The 25323-nt window shown below is 40.1% G+C and overlaps 1 protein-coding gene across 1 annotated transcript; it reads left to right on the forward strand.

The window, feature by feature from the left end:
* The first annotated feature begins 723 nt into the window (after positions 1 to 723).
* Positions 724 to 21897, forward strand: NEDD1 (NEDD1 gamma-tubulin ring complex targeting factor). Its single transcript, XM_054386806.1, has 14 exons — positions 724 to 862; positions 3273 to 3367; positions 4908 to 5024; positions 6377 to 6517; positions 11452 to 11681; positions 13252 to 13453; positions 14369 to 14537; positions 16825 to 16938; positions 17109 to 17159; positions 18110 to 18336; positions 19539 to 19692; positions 19938 to 20094; positions 20743 to 20809; positions 21662 to 21897. The coding sequence occupies exons 1-14, from the start codon at positions 727 to 729 to the stop codon at positions 21764 to 21766; spliced, it is 1965 nt and encodes a 654-aa protein (XP_054242781.1). The 5' UTR covers positions 724 to 726; the 3' UTR covers positions 21767 to 21897.
* Positions 21898 to 25323: the final 3426 nt, after the last annotated feature.

Genomic DNA, 25323 nt, shown 5'->3' on the forward strand with positions numbered 1-25323 from the left:
AGGGTGGTTCTCTTTTGAGGCCTTGTTTGGCGCTAGTTCAGGATTACCCAGAGTGAAAAGCTGGTAAACTACAAGCCTGGAGCTGGTTAGCCAGGCTTTAACTCTTCACACGATGGCAGTCAAAAGAAATAGTAGTGCATTGGTGCTGGTGGGGGCTCTTTTTGGCTCTTAGTTCTGAGTATGCTGCGTTGAGATGTGACTCATCGTTGCTTCTGTTCCACTGCTAAAGGTTTGGTTTTAAGGATTCTCGGATGTTTCCTTTAGGGTGATGAGATGAACTGTGAAGTGAGTCCTTTAGATCTAAACTTCCAGTTTTCCCTTGCAACAGTTGGTTTGATTCTAGCTTGCATATCTCCATCTACTGGTGGGAAATGAGCCTTTGAAGTACTCGCGGCTTCATCTTAGGCAGCTGTAAACTCTGTGGAGAGAGAAGCGTTGCTGTAGTCTCTTGATACCATAGAGGGGATTGCTTCTCCTTTGCGAGAAGGAAATCATAGGTTTCCTGCGAGAGTGCAAGGAACAAAAGTGTGCAGTGTCTGCTACTCTCAGTACTGTAATCAATTAAACTGTACTAATTGTGTAACTCTCCACTCTTCCCATCGTTAGGAGTATTAAATGCTACGTAGAGATGAATTGGTTTTGACTTTGGAAGTGGCCTGTTGTATATTTTTACTTTCTGTATGTCTGTATCACTTCTTTATTTTTTTTGCAAAACCAGGTGCAGCCATGCAAGAAGGCACACGCTTTGCTTCGTCAGGAGATGATGTTAAAATATGGGATTCCTCATCTCTAACTGTGGTGGAGCAGTTCAACCCACATAGCCCCTCACATCCTGTCAGCTCAATATGTTGGGCCAGCAATAGTATCCTTTACAGTTTCAGCCATAGTTTTTACAGGTGGTGTGAAAAAAATTCAGTATTCTGGTTGGTTGGTTGGTGTGGTTTTGGTTATTTTTAATTTTTTTTTATTACCATTTCTATAAGGGTAAAGGCGTGATGCAGTTTCAAAGTCTTGTATGAAAAGATTTGTGTACTTCTCTGTGTTGGAGTGATTTAGAAAATAAATTCATGCTGGTAAATGCTTCTGAAGAAGTTTCCCTTCCTTTAGGAGGCTAACACTTTTTAAATGATGATGATATGCTTGAATTGCTTACCAACTGTAAAGCTTGCTTAGTTGTTTCTTCAGCAGATGATTGCAATATTCACTTTCAAGACAGTGCTTCATTTTCTGACAATGCTGACCAAGGGAATTGCTACTGTGGTGTAAAGTTCTGTGCCTAGTGTAGAGAGGAAAATGGTAATGAAAATCATTTTTGCATGGCTTCTTTGTTTGGTTTTTGTGATTTCCTGTGCAGCTTCTCATTGATTCTGGTAGTCTTTGATATTGTACACTTAACCTCTTCCTTTGTAGGGACTGGGCTTTTTTTGCACTGTTTGTGGCATTTACAGAGGAAGCACAAATCTGTTAGATGTGAAGGAAAAGTTGCAGAATATGGTGATTATTTCTGCATGAAAATTGATCTACCCCCTTTGGCCCTTCCAGCTCTGATTTGGAAGCCTATTAGAGTGATATGGAAAATCTCATGAACAGCTTGTGGTGTCTTGATGTAGAAGAAAGACAGGTTGCTAGCACTTAGCAAGTCCTAAAAGTTCTGAATGTCTGTTCCCTAAGTCTATAAATGAGTGAATGTATGAGAGAAGAGTTGAAACAGAGCACTAATGAATGTTTTAGCTATAGGGCTTCTACTGAAATTGAAGCATAGATATTTCATGTATCACATAATTGCCTTGGTTGGAAGAGACCTCTAGGATCTAACCATCAACCTAACACCACCATGGCCATTAAACACTATCCCCAAGTGCCATGTCCACACACTCCTTGAACACCTCCAGGAATGATGACTCCACCACCTCCCTGGGCAGCTTGTTCCAATGCCTGACCACTCTTGCAGCAAAGAAATTTTTCCTTATGCCCAACCCAAACCTCCCCTGGCACAACATCAGGCCGTTTCCTCTCCTATCACCTGAGACTAGAGAGAAGTAACCAACCCCCCACTTCACTGCTACTTCCTTTCAGGGAGTTGTAGAGAGCAGTGAGGTCTCCCCTCAGCTTCTCCAGTTCCCTCAGCTGCTCCTCAGTAAGACTTGTTCTCTGGACCCTTCATATGTATACACTTAGGTGTTTTTTAGTAAATTTTGGCCTTCGTGTCTTGTCATGCTGTCTTCCACCTAGTCCCTTCTTCATCCCTCAGAACCGAACCAATGTATGATCTTTTCAATGTTTGTTAGGGGTAAAGCACTGATTTTTTGGTTCTGCCTTATTCTATAAGCAAAAATGGTGCCTTAAAATAATGAAGGAAATAGCAAGCATTGATCTGCATACCAGTTCTTTGGTGTTAAATCCAGCCAGTTAACTGTAGCCTTAAATTAGGCCAATGCCAAATTCATAGATTCATAGATTGGTTTAGGTTGGAAGGGACCTTAAAGACCATCCAGTTCCAACCCCTCTGCCATGGGCAGGGACACCTCCCACCAGCCCAGGTTGCTCAAAGCGTCATCCAACCTGGCCTTGAACACCGCCAGGGGGGGAACATCCACAGCCTCCCTGGGCAACCTGTCCCAGTGTCTCACCATGCTCATTGGCTTGAAGACATGTGGGACACAGGCCAACATGATTACTTACTTATAGGGGGTGCAGAGGTGGTTTCCCTGCTCTGTAGTTCTGTACTGAAGGCTTTTTGTACTACTTTGTGCTTGGTGTCATGAAAGGTTCTTTTTGAGTTTTTGTTTACCTTCCCCTGGTACAACAGAGTGAGAGAAATTAGCAAATGTTTGTGGTACTCTAGAAACTGTATGATGAAGTACTTTAACACAGGAGTGTTGTTTAAATCTGTGCTCTGCTAACAGCAACCAGACATTCATTCATTCATTCATTCCTCTGAATGCTGGTGATAAATGGGGTGGGGGTGGTGCTAAAGAAACAAGATTGTAGACTGCCTTAGTGGTAAAGAGCTCTTAAATGGTACCTGCTAGGTATTTCTCCTCTCTGAAAAAGATTGCTCTGCCTTGTATTGGCAACCAAAAGCTGTAGTTAATGCAAGAGCTTCTTAATGAAAGCATGGGAAATAGCCTTATGGTTCTGTTTTTGGTGCCTTTGAGTTATAGCACTTTAAGCTGTTTAGCCAATCTGTCTTCTGTTCACTAAGGGAAACTTACTGTTGCTTTTATTAATCATGAGTGTAATACAGTTATGGTCCATAACCTGTGACTAAGATAGATACCTGGCCACTGCTTCTGCTGCTGGTGATAAAATAGTTATTTCAAGCTGTAAAAGCAAACCTGTTCCACTCTGTGAAGTAGCTGAAGGAGTAAGTATGAGTAATGCTGCTCTCTGTTGGTTTTTCCCCATTACACCTTGTATACTGTTTGTATCACATCTGCTCTGTGTATTGGGATCAATTTAATTTTAGTATTGCTAGAGCTATGACCTGTATGTGAAAAATATTTCCTTGTGAAAAATATTTCCTTGTGTATCGTTAAATGCATATGAAGAGTCAGGGGAGTAGTCCTGAAGTAGTGCTACCAGTAAGAAAGTACAGATATGGTTATACTGGCATCTGATGCTGCTGGTGTTCTGCTCAGGGAGCCTCAGTGTGGTAGCCTGAGGCAATCAGTGGTTCCAGCTTGATCTCACGTGTGGGTGATGGAGCAAAGCTCCAGACTGAACTTCATTTTCCAGCTTGTGCTGTCAGTATTAATGCATGCCTGTGAACTCCACATATTAAAACCTGAGAGCCTGTGTTAAGGTTGTTCTTGGAGTGAACGTGCCCTGGCTGCTGGAAATAGATGATAGGAGAACTTCTGTTAAGGTTGCTTGCTTTTTTTCCCCCCTGTTAAATAGAAGTGTAGGACTATAAACTCTTCAAAAAGCTGGAATTTTTAGAAGAGGCTCTTGACATGGTTACTTGAATGGCTTGTTAGTGTTCTAAACCACTCTAATTATTCCCTACATAGCTATTGTAATGCTAATTTGAACTAGAATTTGCCTGAAAAGGTGTTCAAGCCTGGCTTTTAGATTGCTGAAGCAAATACTTTGAAAGGTCAGAGTGTTTGTCCTGCAGATTTGACTAAATCTGGTCTACCACTAATGCAATCATTTCCAATTCTACCATGTCAATAATTAGATGGACTTGTTAGGGTTTTCTGTTTTTTGTTTTTTGTTTTTTTTTTTCCTTCAACTCTCAGAAACTTAAAAGTGAATTTTCAGCAGGGTAGAACTGAAGAATCATTTGTCCTTGATGTAGGTCCATCATTAAGATTGACATTTATTTATTTATTTTCCCAAAGCTGGTACTTCAGTGATTATTTTAAAAAGAATTACTTCAGTGTGTTAAGAGGTTTGTAGCTATAATATTCCTTGTCATGTTTAGGGAATGTGAGGTGCATGACTTAGCCAACTTCCTGATTTTTCTTTTAAGTTTTGTTTTGTTTTCCTAAATTCTAGCATTTCCTTTTTAAAACTGCCTGAATAGAAGACTGATTGCACTTTGGGGAGCTATATTTTAAAGGGAAAATGCATGTTGAAGGAAAAAATCCTGAACCAATTTGAAATAGGAATGGGAAAGTGTGGACATTTGAGTGTTTATTAATTAATTTAGATCTTAAGAGGTATATTAAGTGTAAGTCCAAACTGGAGTGGATTTTTGAATGCCTTTTGATGGGCAATGGCTGTGTAGTGTATCAGTAGTTCCATCATTCAGTGGGACCATTGTGTTAAGGATCACTGTGATGGTTTTAAGACTGTCTTTTTAATTTCTCTTTCATTTCACACATCAATACGTTTTTAAGTAGATATGAATAAATCCCTTAATTATTTTTAATATGCTTTTTGTTCCCCTTTTCCATCAGGCAAAACAAACATGTGTGAGCTTGAATTCTAGCTCTTCATATGCTGTGAGTGGAGGCCTTGATAACACAGTTAATATCTGGGATCTGAAATCCAGAAAGCTTTACCGTAGCCTTAAGGTAAGTTTGGCTGAGGACGAACTGTAGCTTTGACTGACAGATTTTGCTACCAACTGGAAAAAAAAAAATATGCTTGAAGTCATGTAGCTGTGGTATCAAGTTCACAGACAGGAGCTAGCAGACACGTGTCTCTTGTTTAAGCTTGTGTTCTTTATGTGCTGTGAATAGCAAAGTTAATTTAACAGGCGTGCTTAACTTGATGCCTCCAGACTACAGTTCTGTAATAGTTGTATGCTTAAGCTTTCAGAACAGGCTTCTTATTTTGTGAATTTCTATCACTAATCTCTAATGGGGAAATGGAATTTCCAAGGGCAGCATTTCAGATAATTGCTGCTTCCAGTATCTCAAGCAAGAAAACACTTTCATCTTTATAGGATGCTGTAGTAAAACAATTGTTACACAAAACATGGGATGTGGTTGTCATCTTGTAACTCATTCAGTAGGAGTTGTCTAAAACCTTGTTATGAAATGTGCTATAGAGTTGATTGGCTTAGAAAAGACCTCCAAGATCATGAAGTCCACCCATCAACCCAGTACCACCATGGCCATTAAACGATGTCCTCAAGTGCCATGGCTACACATTTCATGAACACCTCCAGGGATGTGTCAAATGTTAACAAAAATACAAAGGAAACAGGAGAAATTCGACTCAAAGCTGAATTTTTAACCCCAAATAGGCAGATTTTGCTTTTAGCATATCCACAGCATAGTAATAATGGTGTAGTATATTTCCATGCTGTGGTCAGTAGGTGATTTACCTTTGTCTAGGACCAGTGTTCAAGAGGCAATAGAACTTCAGCTTGGATTTATTGTTTTTCTTCTATTTTTTTTATAGTTACAGTTTGAAACAAAATTACTAAGTACAATACTTTAAATCTTTTTCTCCTTTTTGGACTGGAAGTACTTGATTGTCTTCCCTCTATATGTTTAGTAAACACAATTTCATCATTGCAAATTACTGAGAAGCTGTTTAGTAAAATACACATCTTAATGATACAAGTGCAGAAGGGGAAGATATCCCTGGTTTCTGGAAGACTTTTTAGAATAACATTAAAGACACCTCTGTTAAATATCTACATTATTAAAATGCTGTATATCATTACAGAATAATCCTTACTAAGTTATTAAAACAATCTTCTGAAAGCAATCAGTGATTAAAATATGTTGGCTGATCTTCAGTATGCTCTGCTGCTATTTTCTGGGGGGTATTCCATTGTAACTCTTTTCAAATGTTACAGATGGTCAGAAAAAAAAACATGAAACAGAAGTTTTTTCTGCAGAAGGCCAGAATAGGAAGGAATATGGTTAGCCTGAATGTCTTTAACTCTCTCTCTCTGCCCTTTCTCCAACAGGATCACAAAGATGAAATCACATGTATTACCTATAATAAGAATGATTGCTACATTGCTTCAGGATCTTTGAGTGGTGAAATTATCCTGCACAGTGTTACCACCAATTTATCAAGTACTCCCTTTGGCTATGGCAGCTCTCAGGTAGGCTGTCTGTATTAAAGTTGTTTTTCCAGTCTGAAGCTTTCATTCACAGTGTTTGGAAATTGAAAGTACATCTCAAGAGCTTGAAAATTTTGTTCATCTGTTTCCTCTTTTTTTTTTTAAAGAGTGTAAAGCAAAACCAGACCATTGTTTGCATTCTAGTCTTAAATAATAGCTGGGTAACATTTGAAATACAAGTTTCTTAGTAACATTTACAGGTCACATCAAATTGTACTTTGAGAACTCTGGTTCCCCAAGATCAGACTTCTGCTTATCTTAGAACCCAACAAAAACCAGTTGGCTTTACAAAATAAAGCGGGATTTCAAGGCATGACCTAATGTGTATTGTTGTCAAGGACAAACACCAGGTAGCCTGGGTTCTGAGTTGTCTGAAGTAATCAGATTTACAGCTGAACAAGCCATCTGTACAGGGGAGGTGAATGTAAGCCTGCATTTGGAAGTAATAGATTTATTTAATCTGGAGATTAAAATTGCACAGCTGCTCCCCAAAGTGCTGAGACTCTGTATTACCTGTTGAAGTGTTTAAGTAAAGTTTTAGGTAACTAATTTGAAGGCAAACTGCAGAAGACAAACACAAAGCATGTCTACTACCTAAGGGCCCTGGTTGGGTTTTCTGCAGCATTCATTTCTACAGACTCCAAAGCTTTGGAGAATCACTGGGTATCAGTAAGGGAATTCCCTTGCTCTAAGGGCAGCAGCAGATGAGCTGTGTGTCCCATCAGAAGTTCCAGGGTGCATTCTTGGTGCCAGTGCTTTTTGCACAACCAAGTGTTTGTGTTTTAGGTATTCTCTTTACTGAGTAATTTTTACAGAGCTAGGAGCTGCCTAGGGGATGCAGAAGCTTTGCTTTGATCCTAAACTTGACCTTTAATGTCTCAGGGAATACTGAAGTTGTGTCTTTCCTGTTACTACAACAGCTTTTTCAGTCCTAGGTTGCAGATAGAGTGTGAAGTTATGTTTTGTTCCTGTCTAGCATGAACATATAACTTGATGAAGAATCTCTTACAGCTTTATAGCATCACAGGGATTGTGGTATACTGTCTGTTGAAAAATCTCCATTAAATTTAAACTGTCTCTGCTCTTAGGTGCTGCAGTGTCTTTGATCCATCACCATAGCCTTGTACTTATATTGAAGCAAAATTGTGCTTCGTACTTGGTTTGATCTTAAAACCCCATCTATACAGTCAGTTCATTTTTCTGATTTGATTGGTATGGTCTTATGAAAAATGTGGTTGAGGCAGGAGCTAAAGGGTTATCCATTGCTGGATTACACAGCTGAGGTGAAGCTGAATAGATATTAGGAAGAAATTCTTTCCGGCGGGGATAGTGAGACACTGGAACAGGTTGCCCAGGGAGGTTTTGGGTGCCCCCTCCCTGGAGGTGTTCAAGGCCAGGTTGGATGAGGGTTTGAGCAACCTGGGCTAGTGAAAGGTGTCTCTGCCCACGGCAGGGGGGTTGGAACTGGATGATCTTGGAGGTCACTTCCAACCTAAACCGTTCTGTGAGTCTCTGAATATCCCAAGTGTTATTAGTTAATTGGGAGATGAAAAAATTCTTCATGAGGATGATTTGCATCATCCTGTTTGATATATTCAGTGCTTTGCCCCAAAAAGTGATTAGGAGTAACTGATGCAGTGAACAGCTATTTTTGCAGATGAAATCAAGAGGCCTACTGCAAAGCTGAGTGACCTTTAAGATGGATAAAGATATTTGAAGTGTTGAATCAAAATAATTGCAAACAGAGCTGCTTTTCACATTCTAAAGCATTTATGATTTTTTTTTTAAAGGGGGTCCAGTTATATGATTGCAGCTTTAATTTAAAATGGAATTAGACTACAGTTGTGTAATGAGATGGCTACTCGGTCCCAGTTTATCAGCTTATATCCTAAAAAATATCTTTGTGCTTATATGTACAAAGAGAGAGAATCCAACAGAGAATCCAACGGAGGGCCATAAGGATGCTTAGGGGACTTGAGCATCTCCCCTATGAAGAGACACTGAGAGCCCTGGGGCTGTTTAGTCTGGAGAAGAGAAGACTGAGAGGGGATCTGATCAATGTCTATTGATATCTGAGGGGTGGGTGTCAAGGGGAGGGGGCCAGGCTCTTTTCAGTGGTTCACAGTGATAAGACAAGGAACAATGGGTTCAAACTAGAACACAGAAGATTTCACCTCAACATGAGGAGAAACTTCTTTATAGTGAGGGTGACAGAGCCCTGGAACAGGCTGCCCAGGGGGGTTGTGGAGTCTCCTCTGGAGACTTTCCAAACCCACCTGGATGCATTCCTGTGCAGACTACCCGAAGTGATCCTGCAGGGGGGTTGGACCTGATGATCTCTTGAGGTCCCTTCCAACCTCTGATATAATGTGAAGACTGTGATATGCAAAATAACTTCAGTTATGGGTTTGGGTCTTGTAGAGAATTGCAGTGAAGCACTTCTGTAATTCTGTTGAATGTAAAAAGCCTTTCCTTGGTTTACATAGTTTAAAGGCCCAGTTTTCTAACATCAAGCATGAATGCATTGTGTTGTCCTGCTTGATCCTGGCAGTAGCTGTCAGGCTTAGTAAGAGTCACCACTCCCTGGTACCTTTTTTTAGAATTAGGGAAAGTGAGGTCCAACTAACCTCATAAAATTTAGCTTGTTTCTGTTTGATTCAGCATGATGGAATTTAGTTTTCTTGCCAGTTAATTTCTTACGTTGTATGGACTCTACAAGTAGTAGAATAGCCCTAAATTTGCAGTGCTTTCTGTGACATTTAACAATTTTCTTTTCATATGAGTTTTGGCCAATGTTCTATTAATTGATTTTTTTTTTTTTTTTTGATTTAGAAACACCTTTGTGCTTTATTAGAGTTGAGCTCTTGCACAGAGTTGTTTGCAGATCCCATCATTTGTCTTTGCTGTTGGTGTTCATTTAGACCACCAGATTCTTATCCTCTTGCTGTTGTGATGATGAATTAAGGTTTGTTTTAAAGCCTAATGTTTGCTCAAGTCTTCACTGCCTGGTGATATTCTCATAGCAACAGGATTTAGTTGAGTTGTTTGAACAGCTGGCTGCTTTGTAAAGAACTGTGATGAGTTCTGGTCATTCCATCTAGTGAACTAGTCTTCAGCTTTTAAAGCTATCAACTGTGTTATGTCCTTCTCATTTGTAAGGCTCACTAAGGTATAAAAGAGATTAAGGAACTCTGCTGTCTTTAAATAAGGTAATGGATGACACTAGACTACTTTTGGTTTAGTTTTAGGCTTTTCACTTGTTTCCCAGCAGTGAAAAACTCTCAGTGTAACTGGCCCTTCTTAGCAATGGGCCAAGCACTTTCTCAAGTGCAATATTCTATCTTAGGCTGTCTTACAGCGAAGCGAAAAGAGGAAATTAACTTCTATTTTCCAAAGGAAATCTACTTCAATCACAGCTAAGGCTAAAATGATGCTTTTTGTGTTAATTTGACTGGTAAAATGCTCCAAAGAGGACTTCAGTTTCTCTTTGTGCGTTCAGCACTAAAGATGTTTGTGGTAGTTCTGCATGTGCAGGATCTCCAGAGATTGTCAGAAGTTGTAGTTAAGATGCAGAGAAACTTGTTTCATGTATGGGTTTGCATTTTTGCTTTTGTTTGGGTTGTGGGTTCTTTGTTTGGCTGGGGTTTTGTTTGGTTGTTTCCAAAACATTAGAGCATCTCTTTACAAATAATTGCATCATTCCTAACAGTCTTAAAATTATTAGTGAATGGCTATTTAGGAGCCAGTTGACCTCTTCCCACTTCTACTCAGACGTTTACTTAGGCATATTTGACCTACTGAGCAGCTCTGCTGACTCAAAATAAAGCAAGTGTCTTAAATACCTCCCCTAGTCCAATTCAGGTAAATTACTTGAGCTTGCCTAGTTCAATTTTTCCTAATGAAACTTATCCCAAATCTTAGGCCATTTGATTCTGTGGATAAAAGTATCATCTGTTCTGGCTTCTTTTCAGAAAGACTGCCAGTGTTTAAATTGTCTCTCACATACTGAGCTGATACTTCTTTTTTATTCTTCTACCTAGTAAACCTTGCATTTAAACCATATGGGTTTCCTATGGCTAGCAGTACAAAGGTCAAGCAGCTGCTCTGGGGCTTTTTTTATCTAGGTTGAGCTGGAGACTCTAGTGTTCAAAATCAGAGTCATAGAACTCTTGTTTCTAAACCATAACTTGAGGAAAGGGATAGGAGGTGATAAATGAAGTTCAGCTTCACACATAGGAGTGTGGCCAGCACATCCAGAGGGGTGATTTTGTCCCTTCACTTTGCTCTTATGAGACCCCACCTTGAATACTGTATCAAGTTCTGCTGTCCCCATCACAAGAAGGACACTGAGCTGTTGGAGCAAGTCCAGAGAGGGGTCACAAGGATGATGCAAGGACTGGAACAATCTCTGCTATGAGGATAGGCTGAGGGAGCTGGGGTTGTTCAGCCTGGAGAAGGGAAGACTCTGGGAGGGTCTTAGAGCTGCCTTCCAATACCTGAAGGGATCCTACAGGGAGGCTCCAGAGGGACTTTTCATAAAAGTGTGTAACAGTAGGACAAGGGAGAACGGTTTTCAGCTGAGGGGGAGTAGGTTCAAACTGGATCTTAGGAAGAAGTTCTTCAGTACCAGGGTGATGAGAACTGTGGATTAGGTTGCCTAGGGGGGTTGTGGATGGCTCCTCCCTGGGGGTGTTCAAGGCCAGGTTGGGTGAGGCCTTGAGCAGCTGAGTCTAGTTGAGAGGCTTCCCTGCCCATGGTAAGGAGGTTGGAGTAGATCAGCTTTAAGGTCTGTTTCAACCTAAGCCATTCTCTGATTCTTTGGGGTTAAAACTTAATATTGTGTGTGTTTATAAAGTAGTTTAACATGTTGTCTAACAGTGATACTACAATTCACTTCTTTTACATCTCTTTCACAGCCTGTTCGACACTTGAAATATTCATCCTTTAAGAAATCCTTGCTGGGCAGTGTTTCTGACAGTGGCAATGTAACTCTGTGGGATGTAAATAGCCAGAACCCATACCATAATTTTGAAAATACTCATAAAGCACCAGCTTCAGAAATCTGCTTTTCTCCAGTCAATAAACTGCTGCTTGTTACTGTAGGTTTGGATAAAAGAATTATTCTCTATGACACTTCAAGTAAAAAGTGAGTATGCTAAAGGCCTTTGATTTTTATAGGATGCTTAGCTGGGCTTTATAAACAGAAAAGGCTAGGGCCACATTCAGAGTGGTTGAAGTGAATCTTTCTACTGGAGACCCTGTCCCATAGTTCATTTTACTTTATTTAGAAAACAAACAAATTCAAGAACCTGAACAAACAATCAGAAAATCCAAGGCAGGTGGGAACTGTGGTGCTGCATAAGAGTAACCTCTCTCAAGTGCCTGTGCATGAGCTTTTTTTGTTGATACAGAGCAGTGAGCTTCTGTGAGGGGTAGTGCAGCCTCTGAGGACCTGCAGCCATCTGAGCTTAGCTTGCCTGCTTCAAGATAGAAGACAAATCTGTGGTGCACAGAGTGAGCCTTAAATATGGGAGAGGAGTGGTTGAAAAAGCAGGAAGTATGGAGCATGGGTGATAGGGCTGTGTAGGAAGAGGGTAGGATGGGCAATGGTGTCCTGGGGCTTCGGTGCTAAGGTGGGTTGTGCTTTCTCACTAGCAAGTGTCTAGCTCTAGTGTGGAGAGATGGAGAAGGCTGCAAACTGGGACCTGAAACTCTTCCTGGAATTGTGGGAAGATTAGAGTTGGTAGGCTTGTGAAGCTGGAGGATATGCAGTATGGTAGCTGCTGGTGTTGGTGAGACCAGTAAACAACGTTGGTGTCAGACCTGCTGTGACAAAGGCAGTTTGATCCTGCCCTTGTGAAATCTTTGGGGTCACCTGCAGACTTCAGTTTGCTAAGCATTGAACACTGAGTGTAAGGGTAATCCAGGGACCTGGGGTAGGATTGACAAGCAGCTGAACATGAGCCAGCAGTGTGGCCAAGAAGGCCAACAGCATCCTGGCCTGGAGTGTGGCCAGTGTGACTGGACAGATCATCCCTCTGTACTGTGCATTGGTGAGGCCACACCTTGAATGCTGTGTTCAGTTTTGGGCACCTCAATACAAAAAAGACACTGAGTTGCTGGAGAAGGTCCAGAGAAGAGCAACTAGGCTGGTGAAGGGTCTGGAGAACAAGTCTTCTGAGGAGCAGCTGATGGAGCTGGGGTTGTTTAGTCTGAAGAAAAGGAGGCTGAGGGGAGACCTTATCACTTTATACAACTCCTGAAAGGAGGTTGGAGTGAGGTGGGTGTTGGTCTCTTCTCCCAAGTAATTAGTGATAGAACAAGAGGGAATGGCCCCAAGCTGCATCAGGAGAGGCTTAGGCTGGACATCAGGAAAACATTTTTCATGGAAAGGGTTATCAGGCCTTGCAACAGGCTGCCCAGGGAGGTGGTTGAGTCACCATCCCTGGATATGTTTAAAAGCTATGTAGATGTGCTTGGCAATATGGCTTAGTGGTGAACTGGTAGAGTAAGTTAATGGTTAGACTCAATGATCTTGAAGGTCTTTCCCTAAATGATTCTGTGATTCTATTCCATAAGATAATTTTCTTGAATTTTCTTGACGTTAGTGAAGTGCAACTACTAACCTGTAGCTGATTTTACTTATTTTAGCTAATTGCTTTGAAAAGTCTGACTTTGAAACTCTAAAAGCTTCTTTATTCTGTCCTGTTTGAAAGGTTACTGACAACAATAGTAGCTGATTTTCCTCTGACAACAGTAGACTTCATGCCTGATGGTACTACTTTGACTATAGGATGTTCCCGGGGCAAAATCTGCCAGTATGACTTAAGACAGCTGACATCACCAGTGAAAACAGTTCCTGCTCACAAAGGCTGTGTGAAGTGCATAAGGGTTCAGTTCAGCAGCACTTTTTCCAAGGTAAAAAACCCTCTTCTTTCCTTGCTTGTTTCAGTGCAGATTGATTAAAGCAAAGTGTAAGTTCTAACAAAAAAAAAAAAAAAAGATTTCAATTTCTCAGCATTAGAGATGCCAACAAAAGTGATTCATGCCAACAGAGAAATGAGAAGCTGCTCAGCCTTAAGTGCTATTTTAGGGGGGTTTAATGTGGAATTCCCCCCACTCTTAGCCTCTGTGGAAATGAGTAAAGCTTTAGTCTTAAATTGTCTGGTATGAAGATGGCAGATCGGGTTGTGGTGTATTAGATTGATTTGCAGACAGTAGCAGAAAGGTCTGCCATGGCCCTTCCATTGAAGGGGAGGACACCAGAGCTGCTCCTCTTGAGATATTTGGTGTGCCTGCAAAACACCTTATGTAAATGGGGGAGAAGCTGATTAAATAACAGAGAAGGCTTAGGAGATTATTCCAAGACTTGATGAGGCTTTAGTCTATCCAGAAACACCTGGAGAGGTGGAGAGAGCCTTTGAAGTGGATTCTTTACCACTCTGAGACTTTCTTCCTCTTCTAGCATGCTTGCTACAAGTAGTTTACTATTCTTTTACAATCTGGAGTCCCAGATCTCTTTTCTTTTTTCCTTTTCCTAAGCCTAGGATCAAAATTGACTCATGCCACACGACTCCGTTCTCAACTTAAGTTCTGTTGCTATTCTTTTGTAGGTCCACACAGTATTCCTATAATAATCTAGATGCTTCCCATGGTCTTTGAAGTAGATGGAGTTTTTTATTTTAATGTTTGTAATGGCCCTATCTCCCAGGCAGTCTTTGCATCTTGAGCTGAATTATTATTACTGTTTTGTATTTTTGAAACAGAATGTTGGTTTATATTTTTACTTTAAGATGAACAGATTAAGAGAAGTTATTATTTTTTTTTCTTCAGTCTAACATTACAGGTTCTTCAAATAAACCTGTATCCAAAAGAGTAGAAGTCAAAGCTGGTAATAGTCCTGGAGGAATTCCAACTACTGGCATAAAAAATGTTTCTTCTCAGGCATCAGCAATATTGCCGAATGAGAATAAGGGAGGAGAGCTACTTCAGGAGAAAACAGGTAGTGTCTTTCTTCTTCTCTTACAATCACAATTGATATAATGTGGAAGAGAAAAGGAGTATTTCATGCCTGGACAGTTACAGTATAAAAAATGCCCTGAGGAGAGGGCATTTGTTTGGAAGAACTCTGTGTATCTGGATGCACACCTGCACCTTTTCCCTGCATAAGAGACACTGCAAGACTGGGGGAAGTGAATTGGGCCCTACTGGAAGCTTTGGGACAGATAAAGTCCCAAATGCTGGGCTTGAAGTACAAATGTATTTAAACATTTAAAGGAGAAAATGATGGTGATGCTCTGGAGCTCTCTCTTGCACTCTGACTTCCTCTAGGTGATGCTTGTGTACATAAGGTATTTTCTGTAGAATGGAATGCCGAGATAATGGTTGATAATTCTATCAATAAACAGGAGTAACAAACCTTATCTAAAATAAAACCCAACAAAACACAGGAAAAAAAATTCATTCCTGAACCCCAAGTGAGAACTGAACTGTATTTTTGTGAGGCATGATTCCAACATCACATGGTAGGAAAGATGTTAAATATAGTTGCTAAGTGTGATTAGTTGTATAACTGTACTTGCTATTTATGCTTCTGAAATTAACAAGTTGTTAGAAGAATTCTGAGCCTCATTCTAATGTTCTACCACAATGTGAAATGTAGTCTTAAAATTTTATTGAATTCAAAATTTCGGGTCAAATCAGTAACACTGTTCGTAGATCATAGAATGATTTGGGTGGGAAGGGACCTTCAAGATCATCTAGTTCCAATGCCCCTGCCATGGGCAGGGAAGCCGCCCACCAGCCCAGGTTGCTCAAGGCTTCATCCAGCCTGGCCTTGAACACCTCCAAGGAGGGGGCATCCAAAACCTCCCTGGGCAACCTGTTCCAGTGTTTCACCACCTTCACTAGAAAGAATTTCTTCATCTCCAGTTGAAATCTCCCCTCTTCAAGCTTCAATCCATTCCCTCTCATCCTATCACTGCAAACCCTTGGAAAAAGTCCCTCCCCAGCTTTATTGTAGTTTGATTATTGGAAAAAAAACAATCCTCAAGCAGTTTTAATGCAACAGCACTTTTCCCCTCCTTTTTTAAATAGAGAAATACATTTAGCAGCAGTAATTAGGCAATAAGCCACTGCAGTTCATAGAGAGCTGTATTAATGATCTCCCTTGGGTATGCAGTGAAGTACAAGGTGAAGCAGAATGCTTCCTCTGTATGCAAGAAGTGTTGAAGTGTTGCTAACCAACATTATAGACTGGTGTGGAAATTTTTGATTTCAGTTAAAAAAATGAAATACTATCTTTATTTGAAGATGTAAGGGGTAACAGCCATTCAACATGCATAATAAATAGATGTTTCAAGAAAATAAAGGCTTACCAAGTAAATCAAATATTTTTCATATAAACTGAATGTTCACTTTAGAAATGAAGACCTTTCTGTACTTGACAAGATGTGGTCTTTAAATTTAAAAATGGGAGTGGACAAGAGGCTACAAAACAGCAGTTGTGGAGGTTCTTTTCAGTGGTGTCCTGTGATAGTTTGAGGAGCAATGGATATAAACTGGGGTACAGGAAGTTCCACCTCAGCATGAGGAAAACTCCATCACTTGGCCATGTTCAACCTCATACAGGTGACCTCAGCCCAACAGCGTAGCCTGTCCAGGTCTCCTTGCAGAGCATTGCTACCCTCCAGCAGGTCATCACTCCCACCCAATGTAGTGTCATCTGCAAACAAACTGAGGATGCAGCTGGCTGCAGCTGTAGCCCCACTCTCATCTCCTAATATTACAAATAAGCAGAGAATATCCTGACATGGGGTCAGCTTTAGAATAGATAGGATTTCCTTCGGAAAGCTTGATGGCTCCAGTGAGGCTGATTTCTCTTGCAGAATAATGGTCATCTGAATGTGGTTAGCTTCTTAGCAGCAGGTGCATTCACTAGTTTTTATTTCACCTGATACACCATACATTTGTTGCATCCATCTTGTAGCTGTAGATACATCCATCACCTGTCTGCAAATGAGTGCCTTGTCCAGTTTGACACTGGACCTTTTGAAAAAGAGGGAAGGAATCCATTTGTGTCTTACTTTTGTTAATAAGTATCTTAGCTTTTAGTTGTGTTACATTGACAGCCCAAATGAGCCCAAAAAGTTGACCACTGCAATCTGTAGAAGGTTCCACAGTGCTTGCTGGACTTAGCAGGCATCATGCTTGTTGGGAGATTGTTTAGGGACAACATGTTATTTTTTGGCGAAAGTCAGTTACTAACTGAATTTTATTTTCCTTTTAAGGCCTTGCCCATAGCTGCAGCTTGGATGTGATTCCCTCTAAAGAAACAGATCATGGGGAAGTTGCTGATTTGAGTAATTTTAGTTTAGGAGATATATTTTCTCCAATCAGAGATGGTAAGTTGCTAATACTGCACTCTTTAAAGCATCATTCATCTGCTTGTAGCATGGAATGTTGACATTTGTGTGTTGTTGACTGCTGTGCCCACTTGATGTTTTAATTTGTCTTTGATTATGAACTTGTGTTCATTTAATAAACAATTTGTCTGTGTTCTGGTATTTCGTAGATATCATTGCAGGCCAAGTGAATGAAGATTCTCCTCAAGCAAAAGGAGAGGGTAATTTCAGGACATTTGTTTTTCAGTGATAGGCCTCTGGAAGCCTGGGCTAGTTCTTGCATGCTGATTTTTATTTTTATTGCTCCATTAAAAGTAAATGATGAAAACAGACACCAAATCAGATGAATTTGTCTCACACATTAAGTTGCTAAGACATAAGATGGAATCATGGAATGGTAGGGGTTGGAAGTGACCTGTAGAGGTTGAATCCAATCCTCCTGCCAGAACAGGACCCACCTTGAGTAGGTCACACAGGAATGCATCTGTGCAGATTTTGAATGTCTCCAGAAAAGGAGACTCCACAACCTCTCTGGGCAGTCTGCTCCAGGGCTCCCTCTCCCTCACAAGAAAGAAGTTTTTCCTCATGTTGGGGTGGAACTTGCTGTGTTCAGTTTGTCTGTTGCCCCTCATCCTATCGCTGGGCACCACTGAAAAGAGCCTGGGCCCTTTACCTTGGCACCCACCCCTTAGGTATTAATAGACATTCATAAAATCCCCTCTTGGCCTTCTCTTCTCCAGACTAAACAGCCCCATAGGAGAAAGTTAATGTTTAAGTCCCTTCATTATCCTGAGAGCTCTCTGTTGGACTCTCTCCAGTAGACCCCTGTCTTTTAAACTGAGGAGCCCCAAACTGGCTACAGTATTCCAGGTGTGGTCTCACCATAACATGATAACATGAAATCCAAGTGATTTTGGGTTTTCCTTCTTGCAGTTTATGGTGATACTTAGAGGCTTTTCATGCTTTATTACTTTCATAAAGACAGTGATAGTGTAAGTTGAAGGGTTTAGCTTTTATGAGGTCCATTTTTAGGTGAGGGTTTTTTGTTTGTTTCATGGGAGTGTTCAGGTACTTTAATTTTTCTGTGTGATTTGTGTGGAGTTGTTTGTGTTTTGGGTTTTTTTTATTTTTTTTTTAATCTGTATGTTTCACCTTTCCCTTTTCATTTTAGGTCTGGATTTTCAGTCCTATGTTATGGGTTTGGATCTTCTCCCACAGCTCCCTGCTGGCTTTCCAGTAAAAAAACCACCAGTGGGCAGCAGTGCACAAGGGGTACGATCCAGCCTATTATGTAGTGCACTTTTGGGATCCCCAGTTAAAGAAGAGGAGCAACATCCAGAGACTGACACTAAGAAGATAAATCTTGGAAAGCAAGAATCTAAAGAAGCCTTAAAGCAGGTATACTCTGCTAACTCTTGTTTTGAGTGGTCTTTTTAGAATCTTGACAGAATATGCTACTACTTGAAGGAAAAACACTTGAGAGCTTCTCAAATGATCTTATTCTGCAACTCTGTTCACACTATTGACACGAATCTGTAAAATGCTTTTCAGTTTCATGGAATCATAGAATCAGTCAGGGTTGGAAGGGACCAGAAGGATCATCTAGTTCGAACCCCCCTGCCATGGGCAGGGACACCACACACTAGTTTAAGTGTTTGCCTCCAGCAATCCACGATTAAATGTATGTTTCTTTTAAAGTTAGAGAAGTTTACATTAAATGAATCTGGGCTAGCCTGAGGAATATTTTGATCTCTTCTAGTGAATGAAGAATGATCATTAGTTGGTTACACCATTATGACTGTTTCTTGTTTATTAGGTCAGTTCCACATTCTTCTTGTTCTCCTCCTTCCTCTTCTTCTTTCTTGAAATATTTATGATCTTCTGCTGAAACCATAGCTCCTTTTGTATTACTTTTGAGAAGGCTGAGTTTGCTAGGAATGATGTTTATAACTTCGCCTCCAGATGTGGACTGATACATTAAAATTGCATGAGGATTTTTTTGTTTTCCAGTAATCAAACTGCAAGAAAGCTGGAGAGGGACTTTTTACAAGGGCTTGTAGTGATAGGATGAGGGGGAATGGATCGAAGTTGGAAGAAGGGAGATTTTTAGACTGGAGCTTAGAAAAAAATTGTTTTCAGTGAGGATGGTGAGACACTGGAACAATTGCCCAAGGAGGTTGTAGATGCCCCTTCCCTGGAGATATTCAAGGCCAGGTTGCATGAGGCCTTGAGCAACCTGGGCTGGTGGGAGATGTCTCCACCCATGGCATGGGAGTTGGAACTGGATGATCTTTAAGATCCCTTCCAATCCAAACCATGATTTTATGATTCTGTTTGATGTGAAAATTAATAGGCACCTGCCTTTTGCACTCTTTTCTGTATGCTCACTTGAGACAATTCTGAATACTTCACCACTCAGTTTTTTGAGTTGTCTTGCTAGACCCATGAACAGCATACATTTAGGAGAATCTTAAAACCAGAAATATTAGAAAGTACATTCCTGAAAACTTTAGTCCTCAAATGCAATTAGATAATTGAAATAAGTAGAGTTCATTTTCAATTTTCAAGTTTGTCCTTTTCCTTTTTAATTTTGTTTTCAGTTTTCAAAATCAAACTCATCAAGTGTGGAATCTGTAATTTTAAATCATCCACCATTATCTGCCTCTGTAAAGGTTCCTGATACGAATGAGAGGCTAATGAAGAATGCACAGGCCCATCCTGCATATGACCTGCCAATAAATGGTATTACCTCAAGTAAGTTGATCATTTGGACTCAGATTTAGGGGTAGTTGATTGTGAACTGATAGGGAATCTGATAAAATGGCTTTGGCATTGAAGCAGAGCATCCAATCTTGATGTTGATGAGTTAGTCCTCCTAGATCATTTCTAATTGCCTCTGAGAAGACTCATTCTAAGACTAGTAAGTATTTGCTAGTTAATATTTGAGATCAAATATTGCCAAGCTTTGAGACATTTATTTATTTGTTTTAATTGTGAAGGTCCAAAGATAACAACACCTGTCACTGCTGCAGTTGCCTGTTCATTGTCAGAAAAAATAGCAGAAAACATTGGGAGCAGCATACCAAATGCACCTCTGACGTCAGTCCAAATCAGCTTCATTCAGAATATGATACAGGAAACAATGGATGACTTCAGGTAATGGAACATTTTCAATTGCATGTTTTCTTAGTAAGATGGTTTAGTATCAGCTTTAACAAATTTCCACTTGTGTTAGAAAATGACACCACTAATAGCCCTGATCTTGGAAATCTAGGTATGAAGCTTTCATTTCATAGCTCTGATGACTAATTAGCCTGATCTCTCGAGGGGATGTTAAAGCATGGCTTTGCTAATGTGTTTTCAGAGAGTTTGAATGCTTCTTGTATGGTAAATTTATCTGCATAACAGTCAACTGCTTTCATGAAGTCTTATGCTGATTTCTTTCCCTTCCTGCTCATCCTTTGTCCCAGCAGGAGAAATTTCTCTTGTAGTTGATGTTGTGGAGAATTTGATCTAAACAGTTGCCTCCTTTTGGGTTTGATTGTTAGCTTGGCACATAGAAGGTTACATAGTGTGTGCTTCTACTGGTGTTTTGAAATCATTGTGCTTACAAAAGTCAATGCCAGCATAAAAGTATTCCCAAAAATAAATGGTAGAGGAGTAAGTTTTTAATGTCTTAAGGGTTTTTAGATGTGTGTTTCACAATGTCATGAAGGTGTGGAGTTGTGTGTGCTGAGGGTTGGAGAGTATTACTGCTTTCCTGAATTAAACCTAAGCATTGTCCTGTTGCAATCCTGCCCCCAGAGAAGCGTGCCATCGGGATATTGTGAATTTGCAAGTGGAGATGATCAAGCAGTTCCATATGCAGTTGGTATGTACTAAGAGTTTGATGGGAAAGAGTTTTTCATTTTTAGTGATACCAAGACATTGCCAACTGCTCTTAAAACTGAAGAACCAATTTTGCTTATTAAGGGCAAAAGGGAGGACTGGGTGTGAAGGAGGGAGAAACTATGAATTGGAATTTGTTGAGGTGTTTTATGCTTGATAAATAAAGGGATCACATGCATTGGGTAGGTATTGAAGTAGTGGAATCCTCTGCATTGGTCAGCAGCAAGGCTCAACCTGACAGTGTGCTGGGCCAGCTCATTTCAGCTACACTACCACCTGGAAAGGTTGGACCAGATGATCCTTGGGATCCCTTCCAATCGGCCATTCTGGGATTCTGTAATCATGAATTCCATGTATGGGGAGTTGTAAAAAGACAAAGGGAAACATTCAGCTGTCCTTTGGAAAGGACCCAGACTTGGAGTAGGGAGGAGATAGATGAAATTGGAGTAAAGAGGTTCGCGTATAGGTACTGGATGCATAGTGTGCAGTGTCCTGTGTTTAACTTCAGCTTTTTATGAATCTTTGTTCTTTTGATCTGCTTTAAAAAAACCTTGTCTCAGTACTGAACATCTTAATGGAACCTGCATTAGTAGATTCTCATCCTGAAGAAGTGCAAAATAGCTTTTGATAAAATATTCCCTAATGTATTAATGATCAAAATACTGTATGTCAGCATAAAAAAAAAACCTAATCTTAGTTTTCATATCAAAAGGGTTTCTTTAAAACCAGTATTACCTAGGTTATTTAATTTTCAAAAAGGGATATGAAAATGGGTAGGATAAAACTGGAATAATTAACTTTATAGCTACTGATTGAGACTCTTCTTTTTCTCTAGAATGAAATGCATGCTTTACTGGAAAGATACTCTGTAAATGAAAGCTTAGTGGCTGAGATCGAGAGACTACGAGAAGAAAACAAAAGACTGAGGACTCACTTTTGAAAAGTTCCCACTGCTATTTTTTTCTTACCCTGAACTCACTACAGGTGGTGTCTTGCTTATGACAGCTCATCCTTCCTCACTCAAGTATTGTATGAAGACCTGCTATTAGTTTGGACATGAATCTTCTTCTAAATAAATGGTGTAAGATAATATGTGTAATTATAAAATTTGGAACAGATAAACACTGCATAAAAGCATTTGTATGCTCATGCTAACCACCTTGAAATGCATCTTTCTACTAGAAAAGCTAAAAAAAAAGTACATTATCAGAGGTTTTTTAGCAATATGTGAAGTGCCTTTTCATAAACAAAACCCAGCCAGAACAATTGCCTTTCCTAGAAGAATTTTTTGATACACCTGCTTTTTCTATCTGCCGATTTCTTCTACTGCTGTCAGAAACAATCATTGTAGCTTGCCTTTCAGATACTTTCCTTGGAGAAAAAGGGGGGAGAAAGCTCTTCTGCATGATGTGGACTCTTGTTTAACAGGATTGGAAAGTGCAGTGCTGAGTTAACTTCATTCAGCTGACAACTCTTCTGTCCTGAGTAAAACCAGAGCTTGAAAATATTTCCAAATTCAGTGCCATGGTCTTTCTTACTCTGTTCCTGAGTCTGAAGTTTGTGCTTATCAGCCATAAACTTTTGTTTCAAATGCTACTTCAGCTGCACAATGAGATCTTTGTTGCAAGTTTAGCTATGAAACTAGAGGTCTTTTTATATACAAGCTGTTTGTCATAGCTTTTCCAACATGAATGCAGCTGTAGACTTCAAAATGTAAGTATATACTCAGCCTTTAATAATGCAGTGTTGTGTAAGTGTCGTTTTTCTGTCTTGGAGCATCTTTTGAGCACCTCTCTTTTTAATTCTTAGTGGACAACACTTAATATTGAGCATTTGTGTTGTAGGTTTGCATCTTGTCAGTTTAGCCTGATTGTAGCCTCTTTGAGATAGCTGCATACCAAACCTAACTAGTATCTTTGTTGTGTTATTAACATAACAAATATTAAAGAGAGCTCATCACTTCAGGAGTGCAGTGGGTGTCATATTTGTCTGAAATGAAGCTCAGCACAAAGTCCTGGCTGCTGAAGTTCATGGCTTGGCCTTTATTTGTGCCAAGAGATTTAAACGAAAAGTTCAATTTTAAATTAATTAAAAACAACAATTAAAATTCTTAAGTTAAAAAATGTTCTACAAGTGCTCCTTGTTATTTAAATTTTTCTGGAGGCTTCTTAGCTTTCCTACTAGATTGTTTAAAAAAGAAGCAATCATTCAGACTCAACAAGAAAAGTCTGAGGAGATGAATTAGTTACATGTAGTGTTTAAATCCATCATGGCACTCTCCTGCTAAAGGAGAAAGCCATAATATATAGTGTAACTTATTTTTATATGTTGTAGAACTGAACAAAACCCCCACCCTTACCTATACCTTTTCCCTATCTGTAGTCTTTTTTAACAACAACAAAGTTACTCCCTTTTTTTCAAGTCAGTTAATGACAAAATCCTGCAGCAAAATGAAAGTGTTGAAGTTGTCTTTAACATTAAGGACAGGATTTTAGGGGTTTAGCAGTTGTACTGCTTTTATCAGCTTTTTAAAATATTTCTATATTACTCTCTAACTTCAGGGTGAATGGCAGCAAAGTAAGTTAATTTTCTTTTTTTTACTAACTTAACACACAATGTAGAGGTTTTTTGGTCTTGTTTGTTTTGTTAAAGTTCTACAGGATGTGTAAGCTTGACACATTGGCCACAGTTCATAAAGACAATAGTAGGTGGAGGTAGCAAAAGTATTTTGCTGTTCTTCTGGATGCTTTGCAGTGTTAATTAAGTAACCTATTATTTTGCATCTCCTGATTTCTTCCCCAAGTGCTCTTGCTGGTTATACCCAAATGACAGCAGAGAATTAGACAAGCATCTTGGGTATGTGGCTTATAGAGAATTTGTTTTCTTAGCTTAAAACTGTTACTGTTTTTCTTAACTCCCAAATGGAGATGATTATAGCAAAACGATATTTTGGCTTTCAATTTTTTTTTTGGAAGATCTTTAGGGCTTTTTTTCCATATCTCAGGACTGCTGTAGCACAAGTAGCTACATCTACTGTGTGGAGACCCCATACGCCTACCACTACAGGGGTACATTTTGCCTTGTACAGAAATATCACTTTTATGTTAAAATAAAGCCTGTTTTAATCTTTTGGAGAAAAAATGTGCTGTGGTGACCTACTTATTGATGAGAATAATCTGTTGTAATTGTTCTACCTTAGCAAGCAGGAGCCTAATCCAAATAATGTGTAGAGATCTATCTGAAATGCTTCAGTCATCTTTTTTTGCCTCTGTGACTTCACACAGACCATCAAAGATTTGTATTTCCCTATGCTGTGTAGTTATCCCTTCCAACTTTGAAACTTAGTCATGACAGATCATGTTCACAGTTAAAAACAATGTTCAGGCAGATGTTTTGGGTGGGGATATAGTCTTCTCACCTAAGCTCATGATAAGCTGGATGCCCTGCATGTTCTTAATATTCCATTTCACAGAGTGTGCTGTTCATAAACACCACAGCAATGCTGAATTTGGAAGGTGCTCACTGCCCCTTCTATGCAAGGCACAAGACCCATGGAAATGAAGACAATGTAGTACAGACTGCATTGCCAAACTTGAGTTCCTTGCTAGCAGATACCCTGGATACTAAAATCTAAGATGCAAAACTGTCTCAGATTATTTGGATAGAAAGATTACAGAATTGTTGAACTGTTGAGGTTGGAAAGAGACCTTTGAGATCATGGAGCCACCTGCTGCCCTAGAGCTGTGCTGCTACCACTCAACAATGTCCCTCAGCACCATGTCCATGTGTCTTTTAAATCCCTGCAGAGATGGTGACTCCACCCCTTCCCTGGGCAGCCTCTGTCGATGCTTGAGAACCTTTTCTGTGAAGAAATTCTTCCTAACAGCCAACCTGACCCTACCCTGGCATAACCTGAGGCCACTTCTTCCTGTTCTGTCATTTGAGAGCAACCCCCACCTCACTCCAGCCTCCTTTCAGGGAGTTGTAGAGGGTGATAATGTCTCCCCTCAGCCTTTTCTTCTGAAGATTAAACATTCCCAGTTCCCTCAGTTGTTCCTCCTAACAGATGTTCAGGACCCTTCACCAGCTTTGTTTCTCTTCTTTGGCCATGCTTCAGCACCTCAATGGCCTCGCGGTGAGGGCCCCAAAATTGAACCCAGTACAGCCTCACTAATTCTGAATAGAGAGGGATATTACATCCCTAGATGTGTTGGCCACAGTGTTCCTGGTATAGGCCACGATCCCATTGGTCTTGGCAAGCTGAGCACACTGCTGGCTCATATTCAGCTGGCCATCAAGTGGCAGATACCAGATCTGATACTGTTGGATGCTGAAGACTGACAGATGACCTGATGTTTGCTTGCTCACCAGCATGCTTGTGTCTGTGTGGTCCTTACTGGCATGTGTCAGAAGCTACACCACCTGCTCTGGGCCAGGACGGCCATTTTCATGCTGCCTCTTGCAGTGCATCTGGGAACACTGGTAAATGCAGTCTCT

This window comes from Indicator indicator, chromosome 14 (genome assembly GCF_027791375.1).
Source record: "Indicator indicator isolate 239-I01 chromosome 14, UM_Iind_1.1, whole genome shotgun sequence".
NCBI lineage: Eukaryota > Metazoa > Chordata > Aves > Piciformes > Indicatoridae > Indicator > Indicator indicator.